The 24,942-nt window shown below is 37.1% G+C and overlaps 1 protein-coding gene across 1 annotated transcript in view; it reads left to right on the plus strand.

Moving 5' to 3' along the window:
• The window catches only part of LOC308189328 (uncharacterized protein), a 301,527-nt gene that overhangs the window by 187,817 nt on the left and 88,768 nt on the right, over positions 1–24,942 (plus strand). Inside the window, exons 14-16 of the mRNA XM_080579258.1 lie at positions 907–1,068; positions 8,548–8,636; positions 12,365–12,504. Coding sequence (XP_080435384.1) covers positions 907–1,068; positions 8,548–8,636; positions 12,365–12,504 — 391 coding nt within the window. The remainder of the gene's footprint in view (positions 1–906; positions 1,069–8,547; positions 8,637–12,364; positions 12,505–24,942) is intronic.

Below are 24,942 nucleotides of genomic sequence, written 5' to 3' on the forward strand. Positions count from 1 at the left end.
AAGGTTTTCAAGGGAATTGTCTGAAGGTAGCCAAGCTGGTTTGGTCCCAGCAGCAGGATGATCTGGCTGTACTAGAGCTATGATACAGGCTATATTAGCCTGGGTAATGTTGTGTTAGCACGATTGCACTGCTCTTGGTATCTGGGCTAGCAGAGACGTTTGTTGCTGCTGCTTTGCAGGGTGGATGTACCACATGGAAGGACTCCCACTGCCTCATCATTCTTTGGACTAGATCCTTATGAAGGCAACATGCAGATTTTCTAAGCATCTGTAGCATTTTCTCTCCAAGAAGTCTGCTTGTCCCTCATTCCCCCTGCTCTACTACACTTTGGGAGAATAAATAAAAAGCAACTTAACTCTTCAAGAATGGTTTTAAGGACATTTATTTTCACTAGTATATAATGAACAAACAGCTCATTCTTTTCCTAAATTTTATTTTTCCTCCCCCTACAAGGTTTGTTGTCTTATGGCTGGCTCATGTGCAATATGAATCAACCAGAAGAAAACTTAATGTAGCTGATTTTTTTTTTCTGGTTCCCAAACAACAAGCACATAATGGAAATAAATATTATAAAGTAAAATCATTTTTATTTATATGACTTATCTATTTAAAATACAATATAGAGCATTTTTCAGTATTTCTTCCTTCTGTCTGCCTGCCTGGCTGTTGAAAGCAGCATTGCTTTGTACCATTTGGCTTTGGCAGTCCCTGAAACACACGAGTTATAAAGCTTTAAACAGTTGCGTAGGTCTTTAATTGTAAATTAGTTTTGACAGAGCTGCTAGGCAAAGGCCTGGCCCATACCGTCATGATGATAGCCGACAAGCCCTTACTGCTCCTGGAGCAAGGAAACATGTGGAAGGAATTGTTCTTCTACATTTCGCAGCTTCTCATTTCCTCTGCAGGGCAACCTCTGACCTCCGTGAAAGATCCTGACACCCATAAGGGAAGTATTCCCACTGTTGTAAAGGAAGCGGAAAAGCAGTTTAATGCTGCAAAAGGAGGAGAAGTGTGTGCATCAGAAGAATCTGGGAGGAAAATGGAAGAGCTTAAAATGCTTCCAGCAGGTTAGGACTTTTATTGCATCATCTAATTTTCTCAAAGTTTGCAAATAGATCTGTTTGGCATGTGTGTAAATACCCTCCTCTCCCTTCCCCCTTGCTCTGTGATATCATCTCATAATTATTTCACTAGGCAAAGGAAGCGATGGAAGAGTTTAAATCAATTCTGAGGGATCAAAAGCAGCTTAGGCAAGAAGGTACAGAAGTGGTAGGCTCCTCTGTCTAAAATGTATTAGTAGGCCAAATGTGTTAGCAGTTACAAGGTGTGTGTGGAGTGCACTGAGAACATTAGATTATGGCTGGTGTTTCTGTGATGTTTTTACATCCTTTCATTTTATTTGTTCACTTATATCCATGGATTACATGTTGTTAGATGCTTGGGGAGTATTTATTCTTGCTGCAACATTTTTAATAGCAATATTCTTTATTAATTGTGCTGAAATACAGTAGGAGTGCTTGTCTGTATCGACATCAGGTAACATTCGTTTCTGGGACATGGGATTTCTTTTGAAGGCAAAAGTCTTGCAAATTACACTGGTCTTTTTATCCCAGGTAAAATGTGTTTCTGAGAATTAGGTAGTACAACTCCTAGGTCCTATGCTAAGCTCAGATGCCAGCATGATGGCCAGAGACAGATTCACCACAGGACAAGTTAAAGGAGGGGGTGCCCCCATAATTAGGGTCTGCAGTTGTACCCAGCACTCAGGGCTCTCCTACCTGCTGCAAGGGTCAGCTTTCATTTTAGGGAAAGGATGATTCTCACTCCCTTGGAGTGCAGAGAGAGCTAAATGTGCAAGTGACAATAAATTAATCCTGACACTTGAAAGAAAAGTGCAGTTCTCCTTTTACACCGGGAGGTTATGGTAAGCCTTTTTTAGCCACTGAACAGAAAAAAAAAATTGGTAAGAGATAGCTACCTGAGGGTTCCTGCGTAAGCAGTAGTTCTTGGTATTTTTCAAATCTGTGGTCTTCACAGAACTACACAGTAGATGTTTGGATGGTGGTTTTAAGCCAGTAGACATGGCAGTTTTCCTTTTAGAGCAACCCACAAAACAATTCAAAACCATTTCTCTGGAGATGTTTGTTGACTGTCCAAGAAGACTAGGACTATGTGTCTGCTCTTATGGGTACATGAGTTGAATAGCTCATGTTAAGTGGGTACAAGCAGAGGTAAGAGCTCGCATGGTATTGCTTAGTAAGGACTTGTAAGAACTGTGTGTTGATGTTGACCATCATAGATGCATAAGAGGGAGAATACAGAGTTAGTGACAATTTTTGCTAAATGGTGTTGGTGACAAATGCTAACCAGGTTATGGAAAAATTGTAACTAAAATTTCAGTACACCTCATAATAAGACCAACACTTTGTTAGCATGTCTTTTCTGGATGTTGTTCCTTCAAAGAATATAATCACAGCTCTAAGTTAGATTTTTTTTCCATTTTTTACTTTAGGGAAATTTACGTGGAAATTCATTCAGTTCATTTGCACATTAGTTGCGCAAAGCAGCTTAGAGTACTCACAGTATTTTAATATGAATAACCTGTATGAACAGAATTATATTAAATAATATCTAATGGTATTTTGACATTTGCTTTTTTGTCTGGTTTATAATTTTTTTGCAGACTTATTCTCCTTGCCAACATTTGGATGGTTCCACATTTAGAATGTATGTCTCAAAAAGCAACTATTTTTTGTGCAAGTAGACAGCTATTCCTTCTGCTCTCTTCCACCTATCCCCATCACCAATGTTTACCTAGGTCTAAAACTACCATGTCAAAATTTTATTCAACTTAGTTATGTGGAATTTAGTAGATGTGCGATGTTAAATAAAACATTTTAGGGCTCATATTTTCAATTCAATTCAATTACAAATACCCTGAAACAATGTAGTTAAAGAAGTGGTCTGATTTTGAAAGGTACTAAATTACAATGACTTTGATTGAAGCAAGATTAAGAAATTGTTTTGCATAATTAGAAGATCTTACTCAGTATACTCTGTAAGAAGAGATACTACGATCACCTACAGAGACTTAAAAAAAAAAATCTGGTATAATAAGGGAGTCTACCTGAACTTCCAGCAGACCTCCAAAAACATCCCAGGATTTGCAACAGGCAAAAATTATTTTTGCTCATCTTTATTCATATATCAACAGATTTTTTTTTTTTCTTGAAGAGCTCAATTTATGGTGCTTGATAACTCTATTACATGTTAATTTAATTCAAAACTTTGGTTTCAAAAGTTTCATTTGTTTTATGATGGAGGATCGTCAGTAATGTAACCAGTAAACTCAATATATGCACTCAGAACTAGAGAGGGGAAAATGTTTTCACTTTGAAATCCCACAATAAGTTATGCAGAACCATGTATAAACTAGGATTTATACTCTATCAAATGTTTAATTTCAACAACATTTTCCTGCCCATCAATGCTCACCCCAACAGGCAGTGCCTCCCCAGCCTTTCTCTCAATAGAAGCCTAATTTATTTTTTTTCATAGTCCCCAATTATGCATGTACCACAGTAAAAATCCTGGAAACATGTTAAATAATTGTCATAAATATTGTTAGTCAACCTGCGACAAAAAGCTTTCTGTTCATGTTCTGTTGTTCCTTCATTCCACTGCTCTATCACCTTTCTATAGTACACCCAGAAGAAACGTATGGACCCTAATTTTCAAATCTACCAGCTCAGAAGTATTCTTTTGTTTAATGTCTGTCTTCAAAAATAAACCAAATATTGTCTGAGAATATTTAAGAGCTTCAATTTGAAACTCCCTCCATGTCTGTGAAAAAAACATTGCAAATGAATTGTGTCCTTTCATGACATCAAAAAACATTTGTCTGAACAAAGCTTCAGAATAACACCTAAGAAAGGGAGGCACTCAGTCTAACCTTGGTGCTCTTGCAGATAATACTCAGCATTGTATTCAGAACATATTAAGTTGTCCCCTCCATATAAAAACAAACAAAAACACAAACAGAGACACAGCTTCGTTCTACTTTTATTATTATGTTTGGTCAGAAAGAGTTTATTTTTTAAAACAGACTTGTGTAAGTGAGAAATGGTTCTGTTGAGAGGATTGTTCTGTTGAGAATGCTCACAGCCACTTCTGAAACAATTTTTTGAAAACCATCGAGTCTTCCTTGTAGTATTTCTCATTATGCTGTAACATTTCTTCTAACATGCTGTTTGCTTCTCCATAACCGTTGCATGCAGATGCAAAAGTAATTACCTAAAACAAAAGCCCCCAGAGCTGTTCTCATTGGTAGTTCCTCATGGGTGCCACATTCAAGGGAAGGATGTTTTAAAATGAGGGCTACTTGCCCTTCATATTTTGTACAGGCAGAGATTCAGGTGGCTGAACCTTCTCTTTCTCTGCTGATTTTTTGTTACTGTAAGTGGGACTGTGCAAAGGATTGGGTGATTCTTGCAGGTAGGATTAAATTCAACTCCTGCTTACAGTTGTGCAATCCATATAATCCACATTCTTCTCTTTTTCCAACTCTTACCACGTCGGTTGATTCCCAAAGGGCAGGGTGTAACCGGGGAGAGAGTCCCGATCGAATTTTCATGTTGTTTTCTATCTCCCTGCTGTAATTCAACCAAGTTGGAGATTTGTGTGTCTGCTGCCCCACTCCTGGGTGGCACCATTGTAAAATTCTTACCCCCTGACTAAAACAGAAGTTGTGTCCATCAGAAGGGAGTGCACTTTATTCTTCTCTGACTGTAGAAGTCATAAATATTTCCTGTCAAACTATCTTAAGCTAATTTCCTAGCTTGTGACTGTCCTGTTTCTTTTTGTTCACCTTTTTAAAAACAGAGTGTTTAAAAATGCTCGATTTCATGGTGATAACAATTTCAGTAGAAAGAACAACTGAATTTCTAAACATCTGGTCCAATATTCAAACAGGATGGAGGAGACTCAGATCCAAATTACTTTCTTGTTCTCTTCAATGTTGACTTCTGCAGTCTTCCCCACACCCGAATATCTCAAAATTTCACAGTAAATTATTTATATGTATCCTCTAAAACGTTCATAGTACAGACGATTTTTCCCATTCCGTTCCAATCCCAGTTCACAAAGGGTGTATCTAACATTTAGGTTTTAGGGCAATTTTGAAGCAAATGTCCTGCTCCACTTGCTGCTCTCTGGTTCACTTTGCAGGGTGATCTCAAGATCAGGGGGTCTGGACTCCATTAGGATGGAGCTAAGCAACAGGGTGCACTTTGGGATTATGCATCAGGTAGGACAATTAGGTCCATCAATTTCCAGGACGAGGCTAGTGCAAATATAAAAGAACCCCTCCAACACATTAGGATCCTCAAAGTTTACTGTGGTCTTCCGGATTGCCACTTTCACTCCACAGACCCACTCTTATTGCACCACAGTGCTTGTTACAGAAGACATAATAAAAAGGTTAAATTCCAAACTTAATGTAGATGATTAAAAAATTTACGTTATACTCTCCAGGGGCTGAGAGGCAGTAAGACACCCTCCATTATTAAGGGTCATGCTAATACTCTCAGCTATTGCCCCTAAAAGGTTTATGCTGAGAAAAGTAGTTGCATAGCATTAATATTTTAGTTTCCAACTTCTTTCCATCCTGTCTATAAAATGTAGTTCCCAGCTGAACTCAGGGACTTGTCATAGGTGACATATTCTTTGCATCCCATATCAGATGTGAGCTATGTAGCATCTAAATTCTTTTTTGGGGACTTAATATAACCAAGAAATAAGATTGCCCTCAGCATTGTTAAGATCTGGAAACAAAGTTTTCCCAGTCTTTCTCAAATCCAGGTGTTATGTTATGCCTGTTCCAAAGTGGTGGGTAAAAATGCCAACTGTTTTTTCCTGTTTGCCTTATACAGATGCATAGCATCAAAACCATTCTGCTGGAGTTCCTATTAGTACGTGATCACTGATTTAAAGCATTGTGGTTATATTAAGGTTTTTATTGTCTTTGCCAGGCCCTGGTATAATCCCACTTCCCCATTCTTATGCAAATTATCTAATTTATTAACAGAAAGTTTACCTTGTTGTACCTTTATCATAGTTATGATACCTATCTTTGATCATTCTTACTTGGTGCTATTTTCTCCTCTTCAAATTGTTCATTTTTATCATGAATGGTGTTATGTTCCCCTGTCAAGGAACAAAATGTGTTTTGAGTCAATTTACTAAAATAGTCACTGCTAAGTGCTACATCTGGACAAAGGTGACACCTTTGACATTTTTGAAAATGGCAAAAATAACTGTATTTAAGGTATGATTTATGGGTACTATATATCAAAACAATTTCTATGTTACTACAGTTTCTGATGCAGTCATCCCAACTCCTTCAATGAAGGAGCTGTTGATAACACAGCTAATTAATGCCTTATTAGTTTTCTGTGGTCAATTTTAAAGAGTTATAAAAAAAAGGTAAAATGCAATTTAATAATGAAGAACTGTGTGAATCTTTTTTCTTTTTCAGAACTGCTTTGTTTGTGCATATGGAAGAAACAATTTCTACACAGCTCAATTTTATAAGACACATTTCCCCCCACTAACTATGAGCAACTCCTATGATTAAAAAGAAGACTGGAGTCTTTAGATGTCTTTCTGATTGCTGGCCTCTATTAAAATCTTCTTAAAATAATAGATAGGTTTAATTCCTCAAGCCAAAGAAAAATTATATCATCTTAAGTATTTTCCATATTTATTATATTGATGAGACTTGGCTGCAGAGAAAAAAAAAGGAAGCAAAATCTCTTGTATTGCAAGTTTTAAATGTACCAGGCTAAGGTTTACTTAATTAGAACCTCCAGGCAATAAAGGAGCCCTTTTTTAAATTCTGTGAATCTTAATATGCTAAATAATGCAAAGCTTCAACTCTTCAAGCATGAGACACACATCTGGCAGCTTAACATTTAAATTACAGAAAAAAAAAAAACACTTCAGTAGTAATTTTCATGAAGAAAAGAATGGGAAATGTATTACATCTAAATTTAATTTCTTTTTAGATTTTTCATCCTGTCTAATTGTAAGCATTTGCCATCTCCTTTATTTATTTATTTTCATACAGTTTTTTTTTTCTCTTTACTTTTTATTGATCTTTAATTTGAGCAGCTTCTTACTGTTATAGCCATTGAAGAATTACATGGTGTTTTTACTTGGCAAAAATTGTTCAGAGAAATCTATGAGGAATTAAAGTAATGAGCTCACTGGTATAGAAAGAGAAGAACATTCAGAGCCTTACAAATAAAATATATATATATATAAAGCATGTCATGATTAAATAACAAACTAGAGTTCCCATTTCTTAAATTTAGATTATCATTGTTTTCTTTATTCTTATTATTGTGTGATTTTTATTTATTTATTTATTTTTGACCAAGGTAATTATTGCTTTGTTCATTTGTCTGCAAAAACATTGTCAAAGTTTTCATTATTTTAGCAAGGCTATTTGGGAATTATTTCAGTGAACAAACAAAAAAATAAATTGCACAACAAAGAAAACCACAGTAACCATCTTTTCAAAGGCATGCTTATATTTTAGGATGTGTCTGTGGGTTTGTACATGTATCACATGTATGGAATATGTGGAAAGGATTCAAATTATTTGTGTTGCATATGTGCACAAGTGTGACAAAACCCAGTAACTAATTTGTTTAACTTCACTGATTTCAGTAGACCTCTTCTTTCACCCCACCTGTAAATATCTCATCCCCTATGAGTGCTCAGCATATATATACTTATATGTATATCCATAGATGTATAAACAAACTGTAACTATTTATATTTTTATAATGTATATCTACAGCTATAATAGCTAAAGGCATTTGTGTTTATAAGGACACTTGACTGTCTTTTATTTAGGGGGAATTGGAACCAACTGGAAAAAAAAAGAAGTAATCATTAAGTATATTTTTGGCTTATCTTCTGTGTGCCATAGATTAAGAAATACAATGCAGACATTTATTTCCTCCTCACCATTGCTTGCCATGATGCGGGAGTATATTTGTGTTCATGCTGCAGGTCACTGCTTTTCCGTATTTTGACGGACACACTACCTAAGTAAACATTGCTTAGAAAACATGAATACTTTGGATCTCTGTGCCTCATTTGGTGACATTCTCGATCCACAAACATGGCCATGCAAGAAAACAAACTTCCTTCTCTTTTCAGATGAACATATTCTGGAGTGTTTAAAATATCTTTCACTGTTCTTCTTGAGTCTATTTTTTTTTTTTACTTATTCTTTCTCCATGGTATTTATACAGTCATTATTTCCTGCATCACAATCTCTGAAGTCTCTGCATCATCCTAACGCTTCTGGAAGGTAGGAAAAAACAAACAACCTATTTATAACTAGCACAAATGGGGAAAAATGACCTGCCTGGAGTCATGCAGGACTGTGGTGGAGGAGGGAACAAAACCCAGTTCCTTCCTTTTCAGAGCTTTATCTTAAGTAACAATATAAAAATGTATCCTTTCTATTACAGAGAATGATTTTTACCAAGATTGCTGTGGCTATACAGATGATCACTGTGGTATATTTCAGCTGAAAGAAGAACAAGGAATACAGCACAAGGTACTGGCTTTAGTCTGAGCATCACCATCACCCTGCAAGTGCATGGTGAAGCCACTGGAGCTTCCACCTGTGCCTTTTAGGAATAAGTTGGGGTGTTGTTGTTGCTGGGTTTCTTTAACACTGTGGATTTGTTTACAGCTACCATATGATTTTATGTGGCCAGCAGTATTTCTGTCTCCTGTGTTAACCTAGAGAGGAGTAATCTCTCTTAGCCAAAAAAAAAACCCAAAAAAACAACAACAAAAACTTTCCAAAGAGGAGTAGGAAAGACCATCTAATAATCAGACAATAGCAGCTTGATCAAGGCTGCACTACAAGGTGATATTATTTCAGTGATATTTAAATGTAAGATAGATTTCCTATGATCTATATCTATAAACTTCAAGTCCTCATTTCCTTGTGCAGAAGAACCATCATCAGGTTCTTTTTAGTATTTGTATTCCTTGTAAATTGGTCAAGGACATAATTAATTTGTGAACAAATATTGTGTCAACACAAGGTACCATGAAATCACATATGTATTGTGACAGCACCTTCTGGGTGAGATATACCACATAAATGCTGAGAACTAAGACAGAAAGAAGACGTGTTCCTGAAAGTTTGTCCATTACTTCTACCTGCATAAGCTGATGTAAATCAGATATTTTCTAAGGAAAGATGCCAGTTTTGTCTTTAAGTGTTGCTACCCTTTAGCTGTGCATGAACTGTGACTGCAAATGTGAATATTCAAATTGACAGTTCTGGCAATTCAACTCACCCTGTTCTAGTCTACTCTGAAACATTTTTAATGCTTTTAATTGCCAATGGAAAAAAGTCATCATGGTTAAACAGCACCCAGAGTACTCTTGAACTTGTATACTATATGCATATACCTGTACATGTACCATGGTATGAATACCTGGTAGATGGGAATTATTATTGCACCTTTGACTTTATTAGTGTCTTTCCATACTTGGTGATGATTGGCATATAAATATCCATGAACAAAACAAAACTGGGCAATGGGAAATTCCCTGCATTTTAAATGACTATGTTTTCAAGTGACTTATTTCTTTAGGGAGGTAACTTAGAGAAATCAGGGTTATAAATAAGCTTAACTGCAGACTGATGTGTGTGTAGTCTTATATCTATAGGAAGACCAATATAAAGACCAATGAAGTGGGTGTAATGGGCAAAGCAACCCAACCCATGGGAGTGGTAGAATGAAATTCATTTCCTACAATCCCATAATAGCACGTTGCCTTTGAACAAAATGCCATGCTCTTATAGGATCCTCAGATGTGGCTAGCTTTCAAAGCCACGTTAAAGTGACCTGGTTTTAGCAAGGTGCATAAGCTCAAGGGTAATTCAATACTGTCTAGCCCCTTTGGACTTGGTGAAATGACTCACTAGCTTACAGTTATTGACATGTTTAAATAGATTTCTGAACTGAGCGTCTTACAAGAATAGTTCTGCACAAAAGAAATGTGAGCATGTGAAATCTCATTTCAAAGGTTGTAAGAGCCCCTCTTTTTTAATAGGATGAGTGAACCCTAATGTTCAGAGATCCCTGTTTTAGCACATTCAAGATTTAGACACTCAATCTGAACTATGTCATTTAGGCCTACTTGTAACTCTGGAAGTGAAACTGCCTTCTAAAATAATTTTACTCAACAATCGTAAATTGGACACAATTCAGAACTAGCATAAACAGGGGGAAGACAGCAGTTCATGTAGTGGATTATTCAACTTGGCTATCACTTTTCCTTCTGAAAAAAATATATATGTATGTATGTGTATATATATATTTAAACACAAACAAAATTTTGGGTCTCACCTAACCATTTTGGGAAAAGTAGACTACATCAGCAAAAACAAACGTAACCTTTCTGCCCCCCAATCACCTATGCTACAGAAGTACATAGTCTCCCACTGAGTATCTCCTGAGCAATGGGAATTAGTGACAACTTAGTTTTTGTTGCAATTGGCATACACACAGTTGCATGTATTCAAGGTATTAAATATTTTCTATGAAGGACACAGTGTTCCTGGCCAGTGACTTCCATGAGAAGTAAAATATATTCTGTTGCCATAGTCCCATCCTCATGCATATGAGTGAGCTCCTGCTTTTGTACTTCAGACAAGACCAAACATAGTCTCAGAGAAATTCACTCATAATGCTTTTCAATGCCTTTAGGATTTATGTTTTAAATAATATTTTTATACGTATTTTGCACAGGGACTAGTTTCATGGAGACCATGTCAATGTAAGGTACTTTGCACACGCTACCAACTATGTAGCCTGGACTTTTTCTAGGGAATTAGGTCAGTCATTTGGCTAGGTAAAGTGCAATGCTATCAGTAGCTGCCTGGCATTAGTATTTAAAAAGAGCTTTGAGCGTGATACCCTCTTCTAGTCTGCCTTAACTATTCGTATTTACATAGAATCACTTTTTGACAATATACCCATTGCTTGTGGCAGCTTTTCCAATGGCTGCTGAAAATATAATGATCATATCATGTTTACTGGTAACCATGTTTAGCATTATGTAGGTATGGATACGAACCTCTGTCTGTTATGTCCATGAGCCTTAAATTAAAATTCAAAATGTAGCTGCAGTCTAGGTAATCCAAGCTTCAGAATACAAATTTGCCTTTTAGAGCAAAATAGTTTACTGAGTAAAAAAGGAAAAAATAAATCTTTGTAGTTTTCATAATTAGTGAAGTATATAGTGATGTAACTACATCTAATGCTAAAGCTGTGTTCCTTGGAAACTCTTTGAGATTTTTGAGATCTAGAGAGTAAATTTGGATATTATTTTTAATTACAATTTGCATAAACATGAAGGCCAGAAGGGTCCTTAAATAATTTAGGTTGTCTTCAAGGAAAGGTTAGAAAATTTCAACCACTTCAGTAAGATCAATAATGTCTTTAACTGAACTCCAATAGTTTCCAGATATTCATCTACTCTTAATCTTGAAGGCATCAAACACCTAGAAAACCCTTCACAGAGTTTGCTATTGCGCTTAGAAATGTATTAATAGATAGCTTTGTTAAGTCCCCTGAGGACGTCTGTTTAGTAATGGCATCTCTTAGTGGAAGTGATGTTCAGTCCTCTAAGAAGGGTCAATTAATGCCGAGCACACAAGAAACTTGCCAATCACTCCAGAGAAAGGTGACACTGGTGCTGAATTGGGCCTGAATAATAATAATAATGTTATTCCAGAGATAAACACAGATTAGGAATCTACGCTTGGTGTTGCACTGAAACAAGCAGTACTATCCCATCTCCTCCTTTGTTCTGGCACCAGAGCAGAGTGGCCTGGATCAGCGTGGATCCAGCTGAAAGCTAATCCAGTTTAAAAAGAAAGAAGCCAAATAGTGTTAATTCCCTTCCTAGATCAGTTTCCTCCGCATGCTGTGTGGAGAGTGTATGGATGTCCCAGTTTTTATGCTGATAGAGTGTGGTGAAATGAGAAGGTAGAGGAAGGCTGGATGACTTCTGGTGTCAACATGAGTTAAGAGGAGTTCTCAAACCACCACCGTATAGTAACATAAATCAATCCATTTAAAGATATTCTTAAGCATGTTGAGCCATATTTGCCACTGCTTTTTTACAATTTTTTTGCAGAGTGAGAAGTAAGACAGAGATGGAAGTTAAAAACAGGATGAAATTGGCAGCTCTTTGCTAGCTGTGCCCAGCTAATGACACTACTATACTTTTTTTTTTTTTTCTTTTTGTTTAAAGATCAACTGGAATAACCCACCTGAACAATATTATCAAGAAAAGGCTGGTCCTGTAAACAATACAAGCCTGGAAGAAGGTAAAGCATCTTCAGAGATCAACTTTTATTTAGAGGAGTTAGAGAAATATACTTTTTCTCTATGGTAAGTAATCTCATCACCAAATAACTTCAAAACCCGGAAGCATGCTTTGTTATTCTTGTATTACAGAGGTATCTACATTCAGATGAAAGTTATTAAGCCACAAATCCAATACATAAAGTTTAGCAATTACTTAAGCAATGTCAGATTGTCACCTTTCTGCATGCTTATTACGATTATGACATCATAAGCTATTTTTCCATAGAGATCGTTTTTCTGTATGTGTACTATTTGTTCAGGGAAATATTAAGTATTTTATTTTCTGCTGTTTGCTCACAGTAGCTCCTGGCCTTATTTACAACATGTATACCTTGCCTGGAATACAGGATTACTGATTTCATTGTACATTCCTTCCCAATAAAATTTTACAAACAATAATTCATTTTTATTCACAAAATCATTGTAAAGAAAGGGTATTATTTCCCCTTCACAGATAGGGATATGAGGTAAGATGTTTCTTGCATTTATAAGCAACCAATGTTTTTTGTTTGTTTGTTTGTTTGTTTGTTTTTGAATCCTTACTATTTTGTACGACTGAAGTTGATCAGAAAAAAAATTGGAAACAATTTATACCTGAGAATGCAATTTTGAAATTCCTGTATTGCTTTGAGAAACTGTGAGTTTTGACAAAAAAAAAAAAAAAAAAAAAAAGGAGCAGAAATGGAAGATTTATAGCAAAATCTCATTTCTGTGTTTTAGGAATAATAAACTATTGTTCTTGGATGTTACTTTAAATATTACTTTTCTCTATTATAAAATACAGATATGGGTAATGACATAAAATGAAAAGATAATTTAAAATGAAATTAAAAGACCTAATTAAAATGAAATCTTTTCTTTTACTTATAATTGTTTTTCCTGGGATTTCATCTTCAAGGTAATTGCAAAAGTTGGACAGTTATTTATAATTAGTAAGAAACACTGAAGACCCAATCCTTTGTGAAATGAAATAACAGTCTTTCATATAACTCTGTATTGTGATTTGAAAGTTCAAATTGTGTTTTGAAAGTTCTTAACACAGCCATATTTGTACACCTCTGCCACCTGCAAATCAGCTCCAAAGTCTCAAAGAAAGCATCCAGAAAATGAACATCAGAATAGGGAGGATGTCTCCAAAAATTTGGTTTCAAATGACTTCCCTATCAAACCATTTGAAAGCAGGATTAACTAATGAAGCAAAACAAGCAGCCTCCAACATTGCTAGTCTGGAGAATAGCCTGTCATTCCCTGCTCTCACTTGCCGTGTTCACTTCATGCCTTTAAATTTTGGCAGGAAATCAGGTGAAGACACTACAGACACAAGGTATATTTTTACTATACGAACCTGAACTAATCCCTAGAGATGGTCAGCACTGAGCATTGCATGATGCAACAATCAAGTGGAAAAAGCACATAATTAGACTGACATAACTTTGCTGAACTAATCAATATTATTTTGGACTATTAAAAGCTCCTGCGTCCCGGCCATGATTTAAGACGATTTTAGAGTAGCAGTGTTCATCTAAATATCTTTGCCAGCTCCCACTGTTTTATTTTGCCTGTCTCAGTTTTCAAATTAGATTAACAAAATTATCATCAATGATTTCCATCTCAAGGTACTTATTTTATGTGTCCGTGTTTCTCTTCTGTGTCTTTCAGAGTTACAGCGATCCAATTAACGTTTAAAGTCAGTTACTGGACAGCACTGATCTTTCTTTCCAAATCCATTCAGCTTGAAAGTGTTAGGAAAGGGGCCCAAATTCACCCTTCCTTAGCAGCAAAGAACTCCTGGAGCACATATTGGTTCCTGGTCACTGTCCCTTCACCAGCCCAGCCCCAGGCTTTTCAAGCTCATGGCCTCTGTGATGGCACAAGGTGCTCCAGCAGGAACAGCTATTTGTCTCAGTTGGCATGCACCTCACAGTCTGATATGGGACTCAAGACAAAATGATGGTTCTCTCCTCCTTTTGCTTTTCCTTTTCCTCTGCTTGTCATTTCTGAAGAAACCTGGTTGATTTTGGATACCCGTGCCAGTGTGGACACCGGCTTTGCTGGGGTTCCATTAAGGGGACCAGAGCTATATCTGAGCACCATGAGTTACAGGGTGCAAGCCATATATTCCTGGTATGAAACAAAGGCTACCAAGCATGCTTCCCAGTGACTGTGTCCTTCAGTGAAGACAGCTGAGGCTAGTATTTTATTATTTCAATATGCCATTCTATTTACAGCCTCTGTCACCCTGTTTGAAATAAGCACCACTGTTTGTTTTATTTACTTTTTTGTTTATTACATGAAGGTCCCACAAGCTTAGAACAAAACAGAATTTAGAGAACATTTCTTTGCTTTCTGTTTCACAAGTGGTAAAACTTCATCTTTATCAGAAAGAAAAAGAAAAAAATGGGAAAACAAATCACTCCATTATTGGTAAAGGGTAAAGTAATACAGTTATTATCCTTAGCATGCCATGTAAAGAATATATCTTTAATCATACTTTTTTTTTTTTTTTTTTTTTTTACTGAGAGTTATTTCAATTTCTGTCTGTAATTGCAGGAGTATCAGATCCCATACAAGTTGTTAGTTGCATTTGCTAACATGCCAGTATAAGGTTTCAGTGGTTACTTCTGTCCATCTTTTCTCCTTTCCTTCTCTCCTTCTTTCTCCATCAAAGGGCGTCAAATCCTCTTTGTCTGTTTCCAGACCTTCCTCTCTGCTAGGATTGCTACTTTTTAAAAAATGCAATGCAAGATAATTAGCTACTACAAAAATTTTTAAGAGGACTGTAGATCTGGGGGCAGCTTAGATGTCCATAAACTTCAGAGTTTCAGATGCTCCAAGATGCAATCTGAGCAATTTCCTTGATCTTTTATTGCAGCTGGTAAATCATTTATTGGGGCAGGTTATTTTACAAAATCCTCTTTAGAAACAAAATCCCATAAAATGTATTTATCATAAAATACTGCACGACCAACAGTCTTCAAAGTTGTACATACACAGTATTAATTAAAAGCTAGTGCTGTACTGTGACAAGTTAAAAGTATGCACCCACAGTCTCTCTCTCTTTCTTTCTCTCCCCCTGACTCTCCCTGTATTTATTTCTCTCTCCTTTCCTCTCTCTCATCATCTCTTTTCTTGTAGAGCTTGCCAAGGGGGAGATTGCAGAGCATGAGCAAAATTTTGTTTTGTGATCAAAAATAGTTTTTTGATAACTGTGATTTTTTTTTATTGCTCTAGCATCCTTGTCATTTTCCATTCAGATTAGTTTGACAGTGGTGTCTCACGTCCATAGGCCATAGTCAACCCTCCTTATAGAGGGCATTACACACATATGTAACAAAAAGATGATCATTCTGGCTCCAGAAACCCACAGCCTTCAGCTTTGATCTTGCAGGCTGCTAAAGTGGCTCTTCTACTGCACCCATGTGCATCCTTGCTGAAAGCAATAGTCTTTTTCTTAGACCCAGCTAGTGAAGGGGGAGATGAGTCCAAAACTTATGAAGAAAGAGAGCAGGTTAAGACAACAAATGAGTGTGGTCGCATATTAAAGGGAGGTGTGCACAGTTAATGTGATCAGCCCCAGGAGAGCTTTGTAGGTACTGCTGGAGAGCCGACTCCAGGACCTTTTCTCATGCCATGGCTTTGCTGAACCTCCTTTCTCTCAGCAGTTTGCCTTTCTAGAAACAAGAGCCCATGCAACCTGTAGCAGAATGTGGATATTTGTAGTGGCTATTGTCTAAAACAGGTGAAATCTATAACCTTGAGAGAGAAAATGTTTGGATGGATTTTGACCCTTGCAGCCCAAAACCTGCTGTCATAAGTTTTTTTTTTGTAGCTTTGTTCTTCAGTCCCCTGAAATAAGCAGAATTTGATGAAAACTGTTCTTCACAGCTGTTTGTCACTATTAAGGCAGATTTTCTGAAAGTAGATAATAAGTACAGATGTAAGAAATAATTTCAGCACTTCCACATTTTAACACTGCTTTTTATATGCAGTTGTATCGGAGTTAGGAAAAACATCCCAGATTGCAAAAAGTTTTATCTGTTTCAGTACCCCCCAAAAATGTTATAAATGCTTTCTGTGACTCTAGGAATCAAGTTTGACTTCAAATACAAATAATGAACTAGCAGTTTCAATTACCACCAACTTATCGTCAAACATGAACTCTTAAGGGTTAATATTGCACAGTATAAAAGTAAAAACAATCATTCTTTGTCTCCACGCAATTAGCTTTTTAACAATGTGCCTGTAGCTCATATTGAGGCTAAATGCTGCTTTGAAATGTTTTCCCCTGAGCTCCAAATGTGTTAAGCTGACTCTGGCCAGCTTCTGTAAAAACAATTTATTGCAGGACACCACCATTCATGGGGCAGAGCTGCGTATTGCCCCAGGTAGCTCAGGGGCAGGCTGGATGGTGCATTTCCAAAGGAAGATCAGAGAGCATCTTGAGACAGGAGATTAGCCGTTGTCTCGCTGTACACAGGCATCAGTAAGAAATAAATCCTACCTAGATTTACATACTCACACCTCTAAAATCCTTGGGCTTGGGTCAGGCTTTGGTTCTGACTTGTAGCCATCAGGAGCAGACTTGGTCTGAGAGGGGTAGGAAGGGGAGAAGAAACAGGCTCTTGGCAGCACACAGCAGCCCAGACAAGGTGATAAAGTAGATGAGACCTTTGCAACACTGCACCTGTAGCCTTTATGGTTTTACCTGCTGATTTTTTATTATTTTTTTTTTAATGAAATCACTAAGCATACTGAGGGACAGAAAGAGTTAACTGTAAGCAGCACAATATAGTAAAATTGTTTTTAATAAAAACAACAAAATTCCTTCTTATAACACACATGCAATTTGACATTGAAATAAACGCAGATGCTTCTTTGCTTGGTGTATTCCCTGTTGTGCCTTCTAAAACACCTTCACATATGGTTTGCCTCATTCCTGTGAAACTGCTTGTTGTTTATGTCATACAAACAGAACAGATTGAATTTACACTGAGCAAGGAGGATGATGAATTAGACTTTGGAAAATCCTTGTGTGGGTGTTTAAAATTTGTTCAAAATTAGTGGTGCCTGTTTAAAAAGTTTCCCTGGATTCACCCTTGAGGTCTTCTAAAGATTTCATTAAAATATAGAAGAGAATTGTGTGTCTGGCTATAAATGCTGCCTTTTATTCAAATATGTAACATTTACCTAAAATCAAAGGTCAAAATTTACCAGTTTTTTATAGCTGTACTAGTACAATCTCCTTCTTGTACTATGAAGAAAATATTGTCACCAATTGAGCATTCAACTTTCTTTTTGAAAAAAGGGACTGGCTCTTTATTGCTTGCTTTAAAAAGCAAATTTAATAAATTTAAAATTAAAAAAAAATTAAGAAAGTTTCTCAGTAAATTCTGAGAACCCTATTTCACTGTTTCTTCTCCATTTTGAAGCATAATTTTGTGGTTTTTTTTGTATATATATATATTTTTTTTTTTTTAAGAAGGAGATTTAAAGGTAAGCCAAGTGTCACATGTTAAGAGAAATTGGAAACCCCACTATTTTATTTGATTACCTTCAAATACTTGATATGTCCTTCCTAAAACGCTTAAGTTTTGGCTATATGAGCATGGAGTGTCACCTGCATCGGTCCTGATTCTGTACTCTCCATGGGAGATTAGTTTTGCAAGCAAGTCACAGCAGGACATAGGTCATGGATTTTTATTTTTTTTCCCATCTGTTCAGATGTCAGATTAGTGCTTACGCTGGTGCATGTCTTTACAACTTTGCAGTCTGAGTTTTGTATCAGACTGGTACATATTTCTGTGGAGTTTTTGCTTTAGTCTTAAGCCTTGTGAGGGATTTTTCTGTGGCAGTAAATGTTTATTTTCTGGAGACTTCTACTTGTATGGACAAATCATTAAATATAGCTATGGTGTCTTCCCTGTTCCCTGTGTTTTTCTGAAGCTGTCTGTTCCTTCTTTTTGTTTAATTCAGTACAGTTCATAAATGGACAAAGTCTCATGAACTGCATACATTCAGAGAGACTGTGGTCCTTTGTAGACTGGTGTAAATGAAGAACTATATCCCTGCACCAATGCATTATGGTAAACTGGTGCAAGTGAATGGCGAATGAGAAATAAGGTGTATCTCTTGATGATACAGATGTGGAGACAGAGGTGACCAAACTGGAAACAAATTTGAAATCAAAAAAAGGTGCAGACATCTAAAGTCTGCTACCTGTCTGTCCAAAATCAAGTAATTTAGGTGGCAGAAGAACATAGATTTGGATATTCAAATGTAACAAGGAGTGTATAGATCCCAGAAGTGACCAGTAGATTAAACAATCAAAAACATGTTTGCCCTTGTGTCCCAGCAGTGTCAGAGAGATAGCTGGGTGTCTGTATTTATATGCAATAAATTCTGTCTTTGGTTCCTCCTATTATAACCTGCTTAAATATTTTTAGCCATAACCTTCAACATGTTAAGAAAATTAGGGACCCCTTCTAGCCACAACTCACTTGTTTTCATGGGTTACATGATATTTGCTGTTGCCAAAAATATGTCCTAAGGAAGCATAAGTCTTTTCAAAGATGTCTTTTACAGAGTACTTTTGCAAAGCCCTCTAGTATCTATGCACACAGTTGATTTTGCCTGAATTTGATGGTACTACGGTGATAGAAACATTTAGTATTGCAAGTACCTATTTACTTCACTGGTGTTATGCATGACAGTAATTTTATTTATTTGCTCAGAATGGTGAAATGAGTTGGCAGCTGCTGCCCTTCCTCCTGCAGGTTACACATCTGTAGAACTTTACTAGCTTACAGCTGGCTTCTGAGCAATGGAGGGGAGAAACTGGTGATACAAATCTCTCAGTAGGGAGCTGAGAGTGATGAGTGAATAATCCCTTACTGATGCTGCTAGTGAGATTTTTTTTCTACTGGCATTAATGTTCTCAACCAGAAAGGAGGAGTGGGCTCAGTCCTTGAGCAACTTCATTACGAATATCAAGTTTTCATAGAGATATTGGCAAGGGACTTGTGTTGTTGCTATGTGATTATATGTAATGGAGCAGGAGGAGCAGGCAAATGCTCCTCAACTATGGAACAGAAAAGTCACAGTTCGCCCTTGCCCTCTCCAGAAAAACAGCTTTATAATTCCTGCCAAAATGCTTGTTTTTCCCTCTCCTCCTCCCCCTTAAAGAATTCCCATTTGGTGAAAGTGAAAGAAGATGGCAATAGTCAGTGGAAAGCTGGTTATGAGGACAGAATATGGCTTTCATGCATGAAATTCATAATTTCTTTTCTTCTTAAATACTAGGAATGTTGAAATCTGCAGTCGCCAAGCAACCTGGGTTCCCAAAGTTGTTGGAGCCTTTGCTAGAAGGGCAGTCAAAGTGCCTCTCATTGAGTATTGCTGGCATTCCTTCATCACAGACATTTCAGACCATTTAGTCTTGATTCCTGCTCAGCACAAAAACACTTTTTGGCCTAGCTGAATTGCTCTTTGCTTTCTTCAAGCTCAGCAGAAGGTAGAAGACTTGACACGCTCTCTGTGCAGCATTGGGTGAGGAGAGATGTGGTGGTTGTTTGTCATTTAATACACATTCTGTTTCCATGAGCTAGAAAAGATCACATTACTGATGACTAGTGGAGAAAATAAAAGCTATAAGTGCACAATACACGGTCACCTCTAATGAATAGAATGAATAAAAATAATAAGTGCATTACGTAGCTAACTGTCACATCTTCAGGGCACTACAGTAAATAAGTGGGAGTTATACATGTGCATTAGCAGCAAAATGGATACCACACTTTGGATCCTATCAAGGATAGTGTGGAGAAAAAAATATGATAGATTGCTGCTTTTTATCTGTCACTGCTGTGGCACAGAAGCATAGACCATATGTATGTAAAACGACTTTGTTATTTCAGTAAATTCTCTAACTCTTTCTGTTGTAGCCTGTAGCAAAACGAATAAGTAGCTGAAGATCCTGGTGGGATAGCTCTAAATCTATCAGAATAAAATACCTCTGCAGAGGCATAATTATTATTAAATACACAGTGATGTGTGACAAAACAACCAGTAAGCTAGGAGAGTCTCTGCCCTTGCAGGCTTACAGTATAAACTGAGACACTTTGCAAAGGATGAGAACAAGAAGCTATGATGGTAAACTGAAAAGAGGAGGCACAAGAAAGTTTGAGCAGGTGTGGGCCTTCTAACTGCAGGTCACTCTTGTTTCTTATCCCAGAGGTGATGCTAGAAGTGTGAGTCACCATCAGAATGGTGAGATGAGAGAGGCTGAAGTCATTGAGTGAGGATGCTGGAGTTTTCCTATAGTTTTATTAGTGGCTTTTTATTGGTTTGTTTTGTCCTATAAAGACTCGCTGCATGTTTCTCATCTCCTGTCAGTGATACATGTTGCTAGCTGCTGGCAGTATTCAGCAAAACAAAAATACCAAGTAGTCAGTCAGCCAGGGCTCTTGTGTCTTGCACTCCTGCCGGGTGCTGCACAGGTGATGAAATCCTCCTTCTCACTGACTTAGCAGGACCAAGATTTCACCCCAAGTAATTTGTCCTTACTTTCAGTGGAACGCAATAGGTCTCTTCCTGGTGATATCCTATTGGGGCAGTATAGAGATCAGAAAGGTCAATATGAAAAGACAGAGGAAATTTGCAAGATTGCAAGAACCAGACCCAACCTGACAGGTTTGGAAGTCTTACAAAATTCTGAATAAACTACAATGTCTGCCCTTTGATTCAAGGGAAAGTCTGGCAAACTGGGAATTTGCAATAGTCATGCTTGAATGTTATGAAGGTGTGAATCATTGTCTTCAGCTTATTTTCAAATGCACTAGGTAGCTCTTTGATGTACTTTGTCCTTGTAAGCTTCTCATACTGGTACCGAGATCTATCCCAGTGTTTGAGTTAGGTCTCTGCTGAGAGATGATGGCTAGAAACATTCCGTACTGTTTGACTTACGGGATTCAAAATTATAAAACTCCCAGTTCAGCTATTCTTTCTTGCAGCTGTACTGAATGCTGAGTCTTTCTCACAAACGAGCAGAGTTGCCCTCTGTGACTGTTAGTCCTCCAGTCTAAACAATTGCAGGGGGAGAGAGCTGGGGACGCGGCAGAAAAGTTCCTGTTTGTTGGTCAGTTCCATTACTCAGAAATAGAGGGCAAGCTATTTCACAGACTAACGACTATGTAACATGTTCTGCATTGTGTACCCATTAATCCAAAAATTACTGTTCCCTTTGAAGCTTGCTGTATGTAGAGGAAACAGTGCCACCCTTAACCAATGTGTGCATGATTTTCTACCAAGTAACTGTTGGTTTGCATTTGCCTTGAATTTCAGTTAAATGTAGTACAGGGGCCTTATAGCATAATAGTTTGGTAAGCTGTAGGGTTTCAAAGTTGGAATAATTTCCATTTCAAAACATTGCATCATGATTTTCAGCTTCTATGAGACACTTGAATATATGCTAATGTCACAAGTATTCAATTTAGACTTAGACGTGGAAGGAATTTTGAGGAAAGAAGAGACTCTCTTGTCTCTGCGTATCTGTCTTTCCCTCTCTGGCTTTAACATACATGCATTAGATGCTGGGTTTGACCTACAAAATGGCAGAGGGTAAAGGGTGAAAGACATATTCAGTCCAGTTCATCATGTGACAAAGCACAAGGCATATGGAGAAATACTTTGTCTGTACATGGGTCATATATTTAAGTACTTGAGCCATTTGGAAACAGTGCCTAGGTTTTTTTTTTTTTTTTTTTTTTTTTTTTTCTTATTTCCAGTGTGGTAGTCTCTCTCTTATTCTTCAGCTTTTGCGAAAAATATGATAAATGGAAGCTTTAGCCACCATAATGCCCATATTTTTTCCTCAAGGCTGAAAATAAATAAATACTGAATTTCCAGATTTGAGGTTCCACGGGGAGGTCAACTGCTGGTAGCAGAAACTAAATGATCTTTCAGTGGCTTTCAAAGGAAACACACTTCCTTGATATTTTTATTCAGTTCCTAAAAAGTGAGCAGTCCAGTTGTTAGGATCATAGCAGGACCATCCAAACAGTGGCCCAAGGAATGGTTCCATCCAATATATATCAGTGGCTTTCAGCAATTCATTGCGATTGTATATGCCCCAAAGTGTAGTGCCAGCTGTGCTGTGGTCACAGGAATGTGACTGCAGTGCACTGCTATCGATCTGCAGACTCAGGAGAGTTTAAAAATCCTACTTCAGTTCATTGGTAAATTGGCTATTATTTTTGGTTAGTTCCCCAGGTAAATGCATTATGCTATGCTAATAATAAGTCTGAATTAATTCTGGGAGGGAGTTTTCAGTGACATACAGCAAGCTGATGTCCCAGTGGTAGGTTCTCTCCTGTGTGTTAGTGTGGAAATATGTTACATTAAAAGCTCTGTCTATTAGACTACCTTGATTCTCTAAAGCACTGAGTCCATTTAACTTAGTGTGCTGGTTATTTTCCAGAATATTTCCAGTTCTTTAATTTTAATTATTTATATGTTCTAAAAAGTAGTAGTGGGAGGAGAGATGGGTGGATTTTTTTAATATGAACAGCTGTCTCCTAGAAGTTCAGTTGAAATCATTTAATATTGTTAACTTATATTTACCTTAAATGGGAAATTCAGGGAAATCTGACTTGGACAATGTAAAAAATTCTCAATTATGCTATAAAGTGACAAGAGAAGTAATATTTTAGGCCTGGCCCACACAAAGCTGCAGCTTTGTGGAATTTTCCCATTTGCCTTCACTGGGCTTTGGATCAGCCCTGGGGATACAAACCATAGTTCACGGGTTTATGCTTATTGCTAATTTTAGAAACATTGCCAGGCTTCAAAATAGGGGCTGCATTCCACGTGCACCAGGAGTAGCCTTTTCATGCTTTGAGTAATGTTACAGGAACAATAAAAAATTCTTGCTACTGGGAATGCAAAGCTCTGTGGGACTTAGATGGGACCTGACATTTATACAGTTCATCAGTAGTGTAGATCAAGGACCGCTACTTTTAGCAAAGAATGCATATTCATTCTTTTTTGTTAACCTTTGCTTCAGTGCATTCATGACACAATTGTATGGGTATGTAGCTGTGTTTTAAGAGTTTTTTAATTTCAGTTGTTGCTTGAAGCACTATGCTGGAAATTAGACACTTTTAGTAGTTCAATTATTGTTGATTTATTCATCGCTCTTGTAGATACAGTGAATGTAGTTACTATAGTAAGGTTATCTAGTTCTGAATGCCAAATGCCAAGTTTCAGAGCTTACATCTTGGCAACTGCAAGACTTATTGGCCTGGAATTTGTTATGCCAGCAGTACTGCCTTGTAGCATTTATTTCACAGATTTTCATTAAATGGAGGAAGACAAGAGAGAATAGTGCTTCTAGTGACATCGTGCATCAAACTTTTTACTAACAGTACAGGGAAATCAGTTAAAAATAACTTACTCCAGGCTTTGTTCTGCTGTTTTCCTAGACTTCATTTGAAGAATGACAGCATTACACCAAATATAAAAATGTTAATCTAGAAAGATGATTTATTTAATATCACCCATTTTGAAAAAAAAAATAATAAAAGAGAGAAGAGAGAGAAAGAAGGAAGCTTAGAACAGCATAATGAACTAAAAATATTATATTATGCTTGAACATTCATTAACTTTGTTCTAATTTCTCTTTTGGGAGAATGAGTCAGCAGAAACATGCTTAAATTCCACTAGCTTTAGCATCTACTTTCAATATTTTGCTAAAGACAATGAATGCTACAGTAATAGGGCTGAACCTCAGCTGAGTTAAGTTGTTAAAGTGCCATTTCCAGTGGAGTGATGACAATTCATTCTGACTGAAACGTAAACTTTCGTGCTAACATACTGTAACACTTTCCATCACACTGTAGACTGTCTACACATGAAATATAATGCACCTAATGGCATTTAATTAGCTATCACGGGAGGCATCTGTCACACTATAATCTTTCCTAGTCACTTGTAAGGTCCTCTACCGCTTAGTCTCCCTCTGCTTTTCAATAGCATGCCTTGTGGTGATGTTAATCTACACCCAAAGATATCAGCTCTCATCTCACCTTGTCACTACCTCTACTTTGCAGCTTTAACCTACCCCTTTTACTTGGGGAGGACTCCTCATGATACTTATGAAGTCTCTTTAATCCTATCCTCCCCAAGAAGGCAGCTAGAAATCATTAGCATCAAGCTCTGCTTAGAGTCATGAGAATCTGAGAGGGCTGAGCCTGGTGTGATGTCAAATGAAAGCACAGACCCATTCATGCCTTTTGAACTTACGTTTCTGTTTAGTTCTCCACAATGCAGTTTTGCAGTTACAATGCTACATTACAACCTCTCTGAAACATGAGCTGGCAATGTTATTATTTCACATTGCATTTTGATGCTTCTAGAACAATAATATATATATAGAATGCCAATTAATCATTTACATTTACCATTTAA

The sequence above is a fragment of the Anser brachyrhynchus genome (genome assembly GCF_964034855.1).
Source record: "Anser brachyrhynchus genome assembly, chromosome: 2".
NCBI classification, from domain to species: domain Eukaryota; kingdom Metazoa; phylum Chordata; class Aves; order Anseriformes; family Anatidae; genus Anser; species Anser brachyrhynchus.